Source organism: Rhinoraja longicauda, chromosome 19 (genome assembly GCF_053455715.1).
Source record: "Rhinoraja longicauda isolate Sanriku21f chromosome 19, sRhiLon1.1, whole genome shotgun sequence".
NCBI classification, from domain to species: domain Eukaryota; kingdom Metazoa; phylum Chordata; class Chondrichthyes; order Rajiformes; family Arhynchobatidae; genus Rhinoraja; species Rhinoraja longicauda.
In genome coordinates, this window is record NC_135971.1 from 3,879,542 (window position 1) to 3,896,063 (window position 16,522).

The 16,522-nt window shown below is 44.4% G+C and overlaps 1 protein-coding gene across 1 annotated transcript; it reads right to left on the reverse strand.

Moving 5' to 3' along the window:
• Window positions 1–3,433: 3,433 nt before the first annotated feature.
• On the reverse strand, window positions 3,434–16,522 carry LOC144602587 (zinc-binding protein A33-like). Its single transcript, XM_078415716.1, has 4 exons — window positions 16,112–16,522; window positions 15,939–16,034; window positions 10,583–10,810; window positions 3,434–3,958 (listed from the first exon to the last, which is right to left on the reverse strand). Exons 1-4 carry the CDS (start codon window positions 16,520–16,522, stop codon window positions 3,434–3,436), a joined length of 1,260 nt encoding a protein of 419 aa, XP_078271842.1.

Here is a 16,522-nt window from a genome sequence, read left to right on the forward strand (position 1 = left end):
TGTATGTGTACGTACCTGGCCAATACACTTATTCATTCATTCATTCATTCGAGAGAGAGAGAGAGAGAGAGAGTTAGATATAGCTCTTAGGGCTAATGAAATCAAGGGATATGAGGAAAAAGCAGGAATAGGATATTGATTCTGGATGATCAGCCATGATCATATTGAATGGTGGTGCTGGCTCGAAGGGCCGAATGGCATACTCCTGCACCTACTTTCAATGTTTCTATTTCTTGAAGAGCTGGAGGGGAGAATTCTTCAGAATTCAAATCCTTGGAATTATCTCTCCAGGAGGGCTGTGCAGGTTTAGCATAGACAAAGGAATTGCAGATGCTGGTTTGTCCTCCATTGCCTGAGTGCCGCCACATGCAAAGGGAGGAGCAGCACCTTATATTCCGTTGCTGAAGGAGTGTGTCCCCTGAAACGTCAACGATTCATTTTCTCCAGAGATGCTGTCTGACCTGCTGAGTTACTCCAGTATTTTGTGTCCACCTTATATTCCGCTTGGGTACCTTACAACTTGACATTATGAACACTGAATTCTCTAATCTTATTTAGCCAACCTACATACAACTCCTTTTTTGCTTCCCTTTTCCCCTCTCCCCTGTGCCCCACCTGGACTACTCGCACCCATTTCTCCACTGCCACATCCCCTCCACCTGCATTCCTTCCTCTGACTTCACAATCTGTTTTTGAACTCTGGCATTTGTCCAACCATCTGCCTATCAACCCCCCGCCACCCCCCCTCACCTATATCCACCTATCTTACCAGCCCTTGAACTACTCCCCTCTCTTCTATTTTTCTCTCCCCACCACAATCAGTCTGGTTCCGACCTGGAGCATCACCAATCCTTGTTCGCCAGAGATGCAGTCTGACCCGCTGACTTCATTCAAAATGCAGTTTCATAGATTCCTGGATATTAAAGGAGTTCAAGGGACATAGTTTTGGATCAGGAAAATGAAATATAGGGCAAAGAATAACTATGATCGCATGTTCTATCCTCAGAATGAGAAAAATACAAATTATAACCCAATAACATTCAAGTGAAGTGAGCAGAAAATAAATTTTCATGTACCTTTGATTTTAGTCAATATAATTGGATCAGAGGGAATTATTTCACATCTGTGAGTGGTGGGGGCATTTCTTTTATTAATTGATAAACTTTATCTGGTATCCTCAATGTTTTTTTGCAGTCATAATTTTTAGTTACACAGTATAATGCAAGTTGATAGGAATGAACACTGGAAGAGCTATAGAGCTCAAGTAGTAATAAGCTAATTGGCAAGGGGGTTACATCTGTTCTAAAGACCTATACATAAAGTTCTATTAATCATTTTCCATTCAGTGCGTTGTCAACTGAAAATGCTCATCTGTTGAAAGACTGTATGTTGAAAGACTGGAGCGACTAGGTTATGTTCAAAGACTGGAGCGACTAGGTTTGTATACACTGGAATTTAGAAGGATGAGAGGGGATCTTATCGAAACGTATAAGATTATTAAGGGGTTGGACACGTTAGAGGCAGGAAACATGTTCCCAATGTTGGGGGAGTCCAGAACCAGGGGCCACTGTTTAAGAATAAGGGGTAGGCCATTTAGAACAGAGATGAGGAAAAACTTTTTTAGTCAGAGAGTTGTGAATCTGTGGAATTCTCTGCTTCAGAGGGCAGTGGAGGCCAATTCTCTGAATACATTCAAGAGAGAGCTAGATAGTGCTCTTAAGGATAGCGGAGTCAGGGGGTATGGGGAGAAAGCAGGAACGGGGTACTGATTGAGAATGATCAGCCATGATCACATTGAATGGCAGTGCTGGCTCGAAGGGCCGAATGTACTCCTCCGGGACCTATTGTCTATTGGCAGCTCACGGAATTAGGAGACGTCACAAGTGAGTCATTGCTCCATCAGGAAGGGCCATTTGCTTCTTGGCGGATGGTAAGAAGAAGATAAACACAGAAGTAAGTACATCATGGTTTATTATGGTTTTTTTTTAACAGGGTAATATATCAACATATCTGTTGGCCTGCTGCAAATATTTATTCCGTCGCTAGACACATGACAATAAAACTCTTGAAACTTCGCGACAATGAAGAAATAATTGCTCGATTATAGAAACATAGAAAATAGGTGCAGGAGTAGGTCGTTCGGCCCTTCGAGCCAGCACCACCATTCAATATGATCATGGCTGATCATCCAAAATCAGTACTCTGGATTTTTCCCCATATCCCTTAATTCCCTGAGCCCTAAGAGCTAAATCTAACTCTCTCTTGAAAACATCCAGTGAATTGGCCTCCACTGCCTTCTGTGGCAGAGAATTCCGCAGATTCACAGCTCTCTGGGTGAAAAGGTTTTTCCTCATCTCAGTACTAAATGGCCGACCCCTTATTCTCAAACTTTGACCCCTGGTTCTGGACTCCTCCAACATCGGGAACATTTTTCCTGCATCTACCCTGTCCAATCCTCTAAGAATTTTATATGTTTCTGTAAGATCCCCTCTCATTCTTCTAAATTCCAGCGAATACAAGCCCAGTCGGCCCAGTCTTTCATCTTACGTCTGTCCCGCCATCCCGGAAATTAACCTGGTGAACCTACGCAGCACTCTGGTAATAGCAATAATGTCCTTCCTCAAATTAGGGGACCAAACTTGCACACAATACTCCAGGTGTGGTCTCGCCAGGGCTCTGTACAACTGCAGTAGGACCTCCTTGCTCAATTCAAATCCTCTCGTAATGAAGGCAACATCCCATTGCCTTTCTTATTAGTTGTTGGACAGTTGCCGGGGCGCGTCGGGGTGAGGGGGGGGGGGGGTCGGGGCCTTAGGTCGAGAGAACGAGCAGATTTGGATGCTGGGTGAATTCACCGACCCGAGAGCAGCGCCTGTGACAATAACGCAATCTAAGAGGACGAGGAAAAGGCGGAGTACAAGGGGGCGGATAAGCTGAAGAAGGGTCCCAATCTGAAACCTCGTCTGTCCAATTCCCTCCACAGACGCTGTGTGACTCACTGAGTTACTCCAGCACTTTGTCTTTTGTTGAAGATTCCAGTATCTGCAGTCTCTTGTGACTACAGAGGCACCGAGCTCCGATTTGCTCTTTAACTTGAGATATCTGAGGTCCTTCCTTCCCGCTGCTGTGAGACTGCACAACCAGCACTGCTCCCAACAGACCAGTCAACAGTTAAGGAATACACAATAAACTGATGACAATTTATCCTTGTCTTTATTTTTTATTTATAATGAGTGTCTCCTGTTATCCACATTGCTGCTGTAACACTGCAAATTTCCACGGTGTGGGACAATTAAATGAATTTATTATTATTGTTATTATTATTATTATCATCACAGGCGGCAGTCCAGGAGTTTTATGGTCATCGATTCCCGGAACAGAGGTGATTTAACTATATTCCAGGTGCTGGTGAAGGATTGATAGAATTTGTTAATTACTGACACGGAGCGAAACCGGAGCAGATTCTCAGCCACTGGTTTACATCCCAGATCCCGAAAAAAGGATAAAGTTTCTCCGTGAATTTATTCCTAGTGAAGGTGTGGAGATGGGACTTGGTGTCCGCGTCGTAAAATGAAACTGTCCCGGACTCGTAACTGAGATAAACTCCCACCCTCCCGGGGATGGGACGGGCGGGGAGACGGGATGAAGGGGAGGTGAATGCAAAAAACGCGTCATCCCGCCGCCTGATCCTCCAGACTCCATTCTCCGGGGTCAGTCTGACCGGTCTCTTCCTCTCCACAGACTCTACGGCGACTCCCAGACTCCAGCTCTCACTCCCCGCCACCTCCACCTCCCAGTAATGTCTCCCCGATGTGAATCCCTGCGATCCCAGCACACACGCCTGGACTGTAAACCTCTTCCCGGTGTCAGGGAGACTCCTCCGGGTCCCGGTCCGTCTCACCCTCTTCCGATCCTCAGACACCTCGAGCCGCGCATGCGCTGTTTCCACATCCAGGGTGACGGAGACTGGGGGGAGAAGCAGAGAATCAGAGAGTCCCCGGGGGTCGGGGGGAGACTCGGGCAGCGCGGCCCCGGGACCGGGGGAGAAGCCGCTCGGCCTCAGGCACAGGCGGGCGGACAACTGAAAATCTGTCCGGAGTTTTCTTTCCCCCTCCCCCTACCACGTAAGATGGACAACAGAAATCCTTCCCGGATATTTTTCTCGTGAGGTGGAGGCGAGAGTTGTGGTATGTCGTGGGCAAGCAGATGCAATTGTGAGAGAGGAGGTAGGAGAAATGGTGGGCGGATGGGTGTGCGGGCGTGATATTGAGTGAAAATGGGGGCTTGATTGGCGGGACAGTTGAGGAGTTAAATGTCTACTGGAGGTAATTAAAAATTAGGTCGTTATATTTTGGTAATACAGGGGGAAAGATGTGACTGTGCTGGAGAGATTGCAAAGGAGATTCACCGGGAAGTTGCCTCCATTGGTTGCCTCCATGCTGATATGTCGTGGGCAAGCAGATGGAATTGGGAGAGAGGAGATAGGAGAAATAGTGGGCGGATGGGTGTGCGGGCGTGATATTGAGTGCTTTTGCTTATGGTGGTGAAAATGGGGGCTAGATTGGCGGGGCAGTTGAGGAGTTAAATGTTTACTGGAGGTTATTAAAAATGAGGAAAGATGTGGCTGTGCTGGAGAGAGTGCAAAGGAGATTCACCAGGATGTTGCCTCCATTGGAGGACTTGAATAATGCTGATTTGGAGACCTGGGATAACTTTACAAGTTTACGAGAAACAGAGAGGGGTTAGTTAGTCAGATTCAGTTCTCCATCTTAATGGTATCAAAAACAAGGTTATTGGTTTAAACTGAGAGGAAGGAGTTTTAAAGAAGAATAGACCAAGTGGACCCGTTGGACCCAAATCTATACTGCATTGGTGCAGCACCCTCTCCTCCCCCCTCCTTCCCCCTCCCTCTACCCGCTCCCCTCCTCCAACCCACCATCCCCCACCCCACTCCCTCCACTCACCCTCCCCTCTCCCCTTCCCCTCCCCCATCAACCCCCCTTATCCTCCATCCTCCACCCTCCCTAGGAGATAGATTTAAACTTTAAAATGGGAATAACTTTAAAAATATAACACTGATTTCAATGAAACTTCTTCCATTAGCACCAAAGGGACGACGGTGAGTAAGGTGGGCCACAAATTGGGGCGCTATCGTGTACCGTTTTGGCTGTAGTTCAGGAACAAACAAACAAACAAGCGAGAGTTTTAGTATATAGATGTGAGGGATAAATCTCTTGCACAGAGAGTAGTTGATACCTGGAACGTGATTCCGTTGGAGGAGGTGGAATCACTAATTTCAAGAGTCATTTAGACAGACACTTGTACGAGGTATATAAGGGCGTTGACATGTTGTGAACCAATGGGATTGATGTAGGTGTGTAATAAGATCGGAATAGAGATAGTGGGTCGAAGGGTCCATTTCTCTGCAGTAGACTGGGACTGAATGAAGTGAATCACTGAGCCTTTACTGCCATCCGATGTGGCGAATCCCAAAGGTCTACCATCCTCTGAGAGCGGAAATATCTCCTTATCTCTGTCCTATAAAACCTACTTCCTATTCTGAGATAATAACCTCTGCTCTGGACACCCCAGGAAAGGGAAAGATCCTTCCATCATGCTGCCTGTTAAGTCAAGTAGAACTTTGTGTTTCACTGAGATCTCCTCACTTTCTCTTTAACATAGAACATAGACAATAGACTATAGACGCAGGAGTAGGCCATTCGGCCCTTCGAGCCAGCACCACCATTCAATGTGATCATGGCTGATCATTCTCAATCAGTACCCCGTTCCTGCCTTCTCCCCACACCTCCTGTCTCCGCTATACTTAAGAGCTCTATCTAGCTCTCTCTTGAATGCACTGAGAGAATTGGCCTCCACTGCCTTCGGAGGCAGAGAATTCCACAGATCTACAACTCTCTTACTGAAAAAGTTTGTCCTCATCTCCTTTCTAAATGGTCTACCCCTTTTTCTTAAACTGTGGCCCCTGGTTCCGGACTCCCCCAACATTGGGAATATGTTTCCTGCCTCTAACGTGTCCAATCCCTTAATAATCTTATATTTTTCGATAACGTCCCCTCTCATCGTTGTAAATTCCAGTGTATACAAGCCTAGTCACTCCAGTCTTTCAACATATGACAGTCCCGCCATTCCGGGAATTAACCTAGTAAACCTACGCTGCACGCCCTCAATAGCAAGAATATCCTTCCCCCAATAGAAACATACAGAACAGGTACACGCCCTTTGGCCCAGCATATCAGCGCCATCCATTATGCCTATGAACATAAACTAATCCCATTTGGTTGCACATGGCCCGTTTCCCTCTTTTCCTTGCCCGTGCCTATCCCACGTTCCCTGGAGTGGCTGTGTAAATAACTCTTAAACATCGGTGTGATCGCTGCTACTGCAGTGCCCTCTGGAAGCATATTCTTAGATGTTACGTGTATTTTTAAAATCCTTACAATCCTCCGTTATATTTTCGTACTGTTTCCTTGATCATATGCCCTCTACGATTTACACCTTCTAAACTCTCCGCAATACAGGCCTAGGCCACTCAAACACTCCTCATATAGCAAAATTATCACCTTTAAAACTAGACGTCAATCTTTGCTGCATTAATTATCCGCCAATTATTTCCCTTTCATCATCATACCACAATATTACCACTGGAACCATGTGTCTGTTTTTATGACCAGTTGTCCCACTCTGTCCGTTTGTCTCACAATCTGTTTCTGTGTTTCTGTATACCTCGACGTGTTTGTGCATTGATCTGTTTGTATATATGTGTGTAAGAAGGAGAAACTGCAGATGCTGGTTTAAACCGAAGACAGACACAAAAAAGCTGGAGTAACTCAGCCGGACAGGGAGCATCTCTGGAGAGAAGGAATGGGTGACGTTTCGGGTCCAAACCCTTCTTCAGACTGGTTAGGGAGAAGGGAAACGAGAGATATAGACGATGACGTGGAGAGATAAAGAACAATCAATGGAAGATATGCAAAAAAAGTAACGATGATAAAGGAAACAGGCCATTGTTAGCTGTTTGCCGGGTGACAACGAGAACCTAGTGCGACATGGGTGGGGGAAGGATAGAGAGAGAAGGAATGCCGGGGCAACCTGAAGTGAGAGAAATCGACATTCAGACCATTGGGCTGCAAGGTGCGCAAGCGAAATATGAGATGCTGTTCCTCCAATTTGCGTTCAGCGTCACTCTGACAATGGAGACCTGGGCCAGAAAGGTCACCAGCCAGGAGTCCAACAGGGGACAGACCTGAGTTAACATGAGTCTGCGGTCACTGACAGGTGAGACAGGGTGAGTGATGCTGATTTCCCTCTGGGTATATATGTGTATCACACATATAAGTGGGAAGACAGAGGATTGGGACTCTTTTAAAGAGCAACAGAAGATGACTAAGAAGGCAATACGGGGAGAAAAGATGAGGTACGAGGGTAAACTAGCCAATAATATAAAGGAGGATAGCAAAAGTTTTTTTAGGTATGTGAAGAGGAAAAAAATAGTCAAGGCAAATGTGGGTCCCTTGAAGACAGAAGCAGGGGAATTTATTATGGGGAACAAAGAAATGGCAGACGAGTTAAACCGTTACTTTGGATCTGTCTTCACTGAGGAAGATACACACAATCTCCCAAATGTTCTAGGGGCCGGAGAACCTAGGGTGATGGAGGAACTGAAGGAAATCCACATTAGGCAGGAAATGGTTTTGGGTAGACTGATGGGACTGAAGGCTGATAAATCCCTAGGGCCTGATGGTCTGCATCCCAGGGTACTTAAGGAGGTGGCTCTAGAAATAGTGGAAGCATTGGAGATCATTTTTCAATGTTCTATAGATTCAGGATCAGTTCCTGTGGATTGGAGGATAGCAAATGTTATCCCACTTTTTAAGAAAGGAGGGAGAGAGAAAACGGGTAATTATAGACCAGTTAGTCTGACATCAGTGGTGGGGAAGATGCTGGAGAATTATAAAAGACGAAATTGCTGAGCATTTGGATAGCAGTAACAGGATTATTCCGAGTCAGCATGGATTTACGAAGGGGAAATCATGCTTGACAAATCTACAGGAATTTTTTGAGGATGTAACTAGGAAAATTGACAGGGGAGAATCAGTGGATGTGGTGTACCTCGACTTTCAGAAAGCCTTCGACAAGGTCCCACATAGGAGATTAGTGGGCAAAATTAGAGCACATGGTATTGGGGGTAGGGTACTGACATGGATAGAAAATTGGTTGACAGACAGAAAGCAAAGAGTGGGGATAAATGGGTCCCTTTCGGAATGGCAGGCAGTGACCAGTGGGATACCAAAAGGTTCGGTGCTGGGACCCCAGCTATTTACGATATACATCAATGACTTAGATGAAGGGATTAAAAGTACCATTAGCAAATTTGCAGATGATACTAAGCTGGGGGGTAGTGTGAATTGTGAGGAAGATGCAATGAGGCTGCAGGGTGACTTCGACAGGTTGTGTGAGTGGGCGGATACATGGCAGATGCAGTTTAATGTAGATAAGTGTGAGGTTATTCACTTTGGAAGTAAGAATAGAAAGGCAGATTATTATCTGAATGGTGTCAAGTTAGGAAGAGGGGATGTTCAACGAGATCTGGGTGTCCTAGTGCATCAGTCACTGAAAGGAAGCATGCAGGTGCAGCAGGCAGTGAAGAAAGCCAATGGAATGTTGGCCTTCATAACAAGAGGAGTTGAGTATAGGAGCAAAGAGGTCCTTCTACAGTTGTACCGGGCCCTGGTGAGACCGCACCTGGAGCACTGTGTGCAGTGTTGGTCTCCAAATTTGAGGAAGGATATTCTTGCTATTGAGGGCGTGCAGCGTAGGTTCACTAGGTTAATTCCCGGAATGGCGGGACTGTCGTATGTTGAAAGGCTGGAGCAATTAGGCTTGTATACACAGGAATTTAGAAGGATGAGGGGGGATCTTATTGAAATATATAAGATAATTAGGGGATTGGACAAATTAGAGGCAGGAAACATGTTCCCAATGTTGGGGGAGTCCAGAACAAGGGGCCACAGTTTAAGAATAAGGGGTAGGCCATTTAGAACGGAAATGAGGAAGAACATTTTCAGTCAGAGAATGGTGAAGGTGTGGAATTCTCTGCCTCAGAAGGCAGTGGAGGCCAGTTCGTTGGATGCTTTCAAGAGAGAGCTGGATAGAGCTCTTTAGGATAGCGGAGTGAGGGGGTATGGGGAGAAGGCAGGAACTGGGTACTGATTGAGAGTGATCAGCCATGATCTCATTAAATGGCGGTGCTGGCTCGAAGGGCTGAATGGCCTACTCCTGCACCTATTGTCTATTGTCTATAATAAGGGGTAGGCCATTTGGAACGGAGATGAGGAAAAACTTTTTCACTCAGAGAGTTGTAAATCTGTGGAATTCTCTGCCTCAGAAGGTAGTGGAGGCCAATTTTCTGGATGCTTTCAAGAGAGAGTTAGATAGAGCTCTTAAGGATAGTGGAGTCAGGGGGTGTGGGGAGAGGGCAGGAACGGGGTACTGATTGTGAATGATCAGCCACGATCACATTGAATGGCGGTGCTGGCTTGATGGGCCGAATGGCCTCCTCCTGCACCTATTGTCTATTGTCTATACAATTCCACTCTTTGCATCACATAAAAACATCAATGTGTTCCCACAAACCAAGTGAAATAAGTCCATATGTTTTACCTTGTTTAATGGAGTCAAACGTTTCTATCAGCGCTGCCTTCAACAAAAAGAGGTGGTTGAATTTTTCAGCCGTTATGGCACCATCTGTCACTGACAATGTATGGATCTCATCACTAATCCTGCAAATATTAAATAGCTGATTACAAATTGTGCATTGATGTTTATGAGGAAATATGTTACATGCAGAGTTTCAGTGAAGAACATGCCCTACCTTCGCTTGCGAACAGCTTCCTCCTGAAATAAATAAAACACAAGACTGAATTGACCAAGAAGGAACTACTGAGAGCACGAATTTCACCCAGATTATTACGAGGTGTTAAAAAATCCCATTTCTCCACTCTCACCCCCACTGACACACAGAGAAGTATAATGATATTGCAGACATAGAACCGATGAAGGAAGTATAAAAATTATTCTAAAAATTACACGATGCTGACAGGATAGTCTGGACAGGGTGTGCGTTTCAGCCGAATAAGGGGTAGACCATTTAGAACGGAGATGAGGAGAAACTTTTTCAGCCAGAGAGTTGTGAATCTGTGGAATTCTCTGCCTCAGAAGGCAGTGGAGGACATTTCTCTGGATGCTTTCAAGAGAGAGCAAGATAGAGCTCTTAAGGATAGCGGAGTCAGGGGGTATGGGGAGAAGGCAGGAACGGGGTACTGATTGAGAATGATCAGCCATGATCACATTGAATGGAGTTGCTGGCTCGAAGGGCTGTATGGTCTACTTCTGCACTTGTTGTCTCTTGTCTATTGAATATGATGTTAGTGATATGTAGGAAGGAACTGCAGATGCATAGACAATAGACAACATAGTTGAATTTGTTTCAAATATATTAGACGCCATTTTGTGATAGTGCACATTTATAGAAGCAAATTTAAATAGACTTCCTTACCTCTAGAAATTTCACGCTGTCTTTTTGTTCCATCCGTTCCTGTAAACGCAGGAGTTCCTCCTGGATAGAATTTAAATTCTCTTGAATCTCCCGAAGATTTTTCTCCATTGGATTTAGAATCTGCTCCTCATCTTCGCGTATATCTTTGAGGAAGTACTTTTCTTTCTCCGTGATAATCTGGTGCAGTTCAGCAAACTGGGATGTGACATGGGACTGAAGGCTGTGTGACTCTTCCTGTCAAATGAATGCTGAAGATTAACATAATATATTTCTGTATTGTGTTTGCTTACAGAATAAGTGACCAGTTAGCCCATCAGCGTCCGGTTCTCAGAATTATCTAATCAATCAAATTCTCTCAAATTTTCCAGAAACTAAGTTTAATTCTCTTTTAATTCTCCTTCCCATTCCCACACTGACCTTTCTGTCCTAGGTCTCCTCCATTGTCAGAGGGAGGCTAATTGCAAAATTGGAGAAACAGCATCTCATATTTCGCTTGGGCAGCTTTCAGCCCATTAATATTGACTTCTCTCACTTCAGGTAGCCCCGGCAATCCCTCTCTCTCTATCCCTCCCCCACCCAAGTCGCACTAACTTCTCGCTTTCACCCCATAAACAGCTAACAATGGCCTGTTTCCTTTATCGTCGTTACTTGTTTGCATATCTTTTATTCATTGTTCTTTATTTCTCTGCGTCATCCTCTACTCTATGTCCCTCGTTCCCCTTATCTCTAACCAGTCTAACCAGTTCTGGGGGAGGTGGGACCTGTACAAACAGGACGGTCTGCACCTGAGCTGGAATGGAACCAATGTCCTTGGAGGAGTGTTTGCTAGTGCTGTCGGGGAGGATTTAAACTAATATGGCAGGGGGATGGGAACAAGAGCAGAGAGACAGAGGGGTATAAAACGAGGGTAGAAACAATAGGTAACAAGGTGAAAAGTAAAAATGGCAGGCAGACAAATCCAGGGCAAAAATCAAAAAGGACCACTTTGCAACATAATTATATAAGGGGCAAGAGTGTTATAAAAACAAGCCTGGAGGCTTTGTGTCTCAATGCAAGGAGTATACGTAATAAGGTGGATGAATTAAATGTGGAGATAGTTGTTAATGATTATGATGTAGTTGGGATTACGGAGACATGGCTCCAGGGTGACCAAGGCTGGGAGCTCAACATCCAGGGATATTCTATATTCAGGCGGGATAGACAGAAAGGAAAAGGAGGTGGGGTAGCGTTGCTGGTCAGAGAGGAGATTAACGCAGTGGAAAGGAAGGACCTTAGCTTGGAGGATGTGTAATCGATATGGATAGAGCTGTGAAACACTAAGGGGCAGAAAACGCTAGTGGGAGTTGTGTACAGGCCACCTAACAGCAGTAGTGAGGTTGGGGATGGCATCAAACAGGAAATTAGGAATGTGTGCACTAAAGGTGCAGCAGTTATAATGGGTGACTTCAATCTACATATAGATTGGGTGAACCTAATTGGCAGGGGTGCTGAGGAAGAGGATTTCTTGGAATGTTTGCGAGATGGTTTTCTAAACCAACATGTCGAGGAACCAACGAGGGAGCAGGCCATTCTAGACTGGGTATTGAGTAATGAGGAAGGGTTAGTTAGCAGTCTTGTTGTGCAAGGCCCCTTGGGCAAAAGTGACCATAATATGGTGGAGTTCTTCATTAGGATGGAGAGTGACAAAGTCAATTCAGAAACAAGTGTTCTGAACTTAAAGAAAGGTAACTTTGAGGGTATGAGGCGTGAATTGTCCAAGATAGACTGGCAATTTATACTTAAAGGGTTGACGGTGGACATGCAATGGAAGGCATTTAAAGATTGCATGGATGAACTACAACAATTGTTCATCCCAGTTTGGCAAAAGAACAATCCAGGAATGGTAGTGCATCCATGGCTAACAAGGGAAATCAAGGATAGTATTAGAACAAAAGATGAAGCATATAAATTAGCCTGAAAAAGTATCATACCAGAGGACTGGGAGAAATTCAGAGTCCAGCAGAGGAGGGCTTAATTAGGAAAGGGAAAATAGATTTTGAGAGAAAACTGACAGGGAACATAAAAACTGACTGCAAAAGCTTTTATAGATATGTGAAGAGTAAAAGACTAGTTAATGACAAATGTAGGCCTCTTGCAGTCGGAAACAGGTGAATTGATCATAGGGAACAAGGAGATGGCAGACCAATTGAACAACTACTTTGGTTCTGTCTTCACTAGGGAAGACATAAACAATCTGCCGGAAATAGCAGGGGACCGGGGGTCTAACGAGATGGAGGAACTGAGGGTAATCCAGGTTAGTCGGGAAGTGGTGTTAGGTAAATTAAATGGATTAAAGGCCGATAAATCCCCAGGGCCAAATAAGCTGCATCCCAGAGTGCTTAAGGAAGTAGCCTCAGAAATAGTGGATGCATTAGTGATAATTTTTCAATACTCTTTAGATTCTGGAGTAGTTCCTGAGGATTGGAGGGTAGCTAATGTAACCCCACTTTTTAAAAAGGGAGGGAGAGAGAAAACGGGGAATTATAGACCAGTTAGCCTAACATCGTTTGTGGGGAAAATGCTAGAGTCAGTTATTAAAGATGTGATAGCATCACATTTGGAAAGTGGTGAAATCATCAGACAAAGGCAGCATGGATTTATGAAAGGCAAATCATGCCTGACGAATCTTATAGAATTTTTTGAGGATGTAAGTAGTAGAGTGAATAAGGGAGAACCAGTCGATGTGTTATATCTGGACTTTCAGAAGGCCTTCGACAAGGTCCCACATAGGAGATTGGGGTTCAAACTTAAAGCACACGGTATTGGGGGTTCAGTGTTGAGGTGGATAGAGAATTGGTTGGTGGACAGGAAGCAAAGAGTAGGAATAAACGGGTCCTTTTCGGAATGGCAGGCAGTGACTAGTGGGGTACCGCAAAGCTCAGTGCTGGGACCCCAGTTATTTACAATATATATTAATGATTTGGACGAGGGAATTGAATGCAACATCTCTAAGTTTGCGGATGACACGAAGCTGGGTGGCAGTATTAGCTGCGAGGAGGATGCTAGGAGGCTGCAGAGTGACTTGGATAGATTAGGAGAGTGGGCAAATGCATGGCAGATGCAATATAATGTGGATAAATGTGAGGTTATCAACTTTGGCGGCAAGAACAGGAAAGCAGAGTGTTACCTGAATGGTGGCCAATTAGGAAAAGGGGAGATGCAACGTGACCTGGGTGTCATGGTGCACCAGTCATTGAAAGCAAGCGTGCAGGTGCAGCAGGCAGTGAAGAAAGCGAATGGTATGTTAGCATTCATAGCAAGAGGATTTGAGTATAGGAGCAGGGAGGTTCTGCTGCAGTTGTACAGGGCCTTGGTGAGACCGCACCTGGAGTATTGTGTACAGTTTTGGTCTCCTAATCTGAGGAAAGACATTCTAGCCTTAGAGGGAGTACAGAGAAGGTTCACTAGATTGATCCCTGGGATGGCAGGACTTTCATATGAAGAAAGACTGGATAGACTAGGATTATACTCGCTGGAATTTAGAAGACTGAGGGGGGATCTTATTGAAACATATAAAATTCTTAAGGGGTTGGAGAGGCTAGATGCGCGAAGATTGTTCCCGATGTTGGGGAAGTCCAGAACCAGGGGTCACAGCTTAAGGATAAGGGGGAAGTCTTTTAGGACCAAGATGAGAAAACATTTCTTCACACAGAGAGTGGTGAGTCTGTGGAATTCTCTGCCACAGAAGGTAGTTGAGGCCAGTTCATTGGCTATATTTAAGAGGGAGTTAGATGTGGCCCTTGTGGCTAAAGGGATCGGGGGTATGGAGAGAAGGCAGGTACAGGTTACTGAGCTGGATGATCAGCCATGATCATATTGAATGGCGGTGCAGGCTCGAAGGGCCGAATGGCCTATTCCTGCACCTATTTTCTATGTTTCTAAGGGTCTCGTCCCGAAACATCACCCATTCATTCTCTCCAGAGATGCTACCAGTCCCGCTGAGTTACTCCAGCTTTTTGTGCCTATCTTCGGTTTAAACCAGCATCTGCAGTTCCTTCCTTCGCACCTCATTTCAGCAGTCAATTGATCCAGCATGTCCACTACACATTAAAATGAGCAACGCTGCATACAAATTCCAGATAGAATGGCCTCACATCAATGCACGCCCCAATCTGGCATAACCACGCTTTCCCCCCATCATTTACAGACACAGCGTTCAGAGAATGGAGCTGTAAAGGGATAGTTACAATAAAAGATCTTTACATAAATAGACACTTTGCATCATTTGATCAGCTGCAATCCAAGTTCTCATTGCCCAAAACTCAATTCTTCAGGTACTTACAGCTGAAAAATTATGTTCGACAAAACAATTCGCTTTTTGAGTCCCTGCCCGAAGACGATTCATTGTTCAAAGTTTTGCTGGTTCCCCCGGAAGCAAAGAACCTAATCTCATCTTTTGTAGGTATCTTTTCAAACAAACTAGATAAATCTACTTTAAAAATAAAACAAACCTGGGAAGAAGACCTTAACATTGAAATTGATGACGATGTCTGGAAGGTAGTACTGAAAAGTATAAAATCCTGTTCTATTAATTCTGGGCTACAACTGATTCAATTCAAGGTTATACACAGATTACACTACTCTAAGGTTAAGGTGCACAAAATCTTTCCTGATCTCTCACCTTTGTGTAATAGATGCAAGACCGCTGAGGGTACACTCGCTCACCACTTTTGGACTTGTCCAAAACTTCACAACTTTTGGTGTCTTTTATTTCAATGGTACTCTACTGTTTTAAACGTCACTTTAACTCCGGACCCTGAAACTGCTCTATTCAGGTATTCCACAACGCTTGAGAAGCTAGACAATAATGCTCGCACAATCTTGGTTTATGGTATGGTAATTGCCAACAGATGTATTTTGAAACTATGGAAATCAGACTCTACTCCTCAGTTTGAGACTTGGTTAGGAGAATTAATGGGCATCTTACACGTAGAGAGGTTGAGATATGAATTGTCTGGCAACCCACAAAAGTTCTTCAACATTTGGAACCCAGTGCTGCAGCATATTAAGGACAAGTAAAACTATCCCCTCAATGCCACATGCTTTTGTACCTTCTTTGAATCCACCAGTGAAAATACTGAAGTATTTGACTTGTGAAAATTACCTTGCCTCATGTTTTTGTGCTTTTGCCTTTTTTTGTCACATTGTAGTTATGTTTTTTTAAAATTTATTTTTATTTATTTATTTGTTTGTTTTTGTTTGTTTGTTTTCATGATGATGTAGGGAAGGGGAGGGATGGGGTTTACTGTTGATGTTATATGCACTGTAATTAATTAAATTAAAAATTAAAAAAATAAGCATTAAAAAAAAAGAAAGGCCTCACCCGAACTTTGGAAATCTTTCGTAGTTGTTGTTGTTTTATTTCTTCGATATCAGATTTATTTTTTGTGACAGAATCTATGGCCGTTTTTACCCGAGCCTAGGATCAAAGAATAAAGGCGTTAGACAACAAAGAATCAACAAGGTAAATAAAGATACAAGTCTGTTTGCATTGACCTTGTAGATGTCAACAGCTTCTTTAATCGGCTTGAAGCTGTGGTTTCTGTGTTCCAGCGCATCTCGACAAACCAGACAGATCAGTTTCTTGTCATTTTCGCAAAACAGCTTCATTTCTTCCTGATGTTCCTCGCAGAAAAGTTTACTTCCCTTCTCTTCTGTATTCAGGTTCAGTGCTCGAGCTTTTTCAGACAGTCTCGCCAAGGCCCGATTTACCCTGAGGCTGCGGTCTGTAAACTCCTCTCTACATTCCGGGCAGGAGATTCTCTCCTTCCTGCCCCAACTCTGTATGATACAGGAGTGGCAGAAGTTGTGGCCGCACTCCAGTGTAACCGGGTCGGTGAAGAAATCCAGGCAGATGGGACAAACTACCTCCTTGGACCAACTCTCGACCTGGTCTTTCGAAGCCAT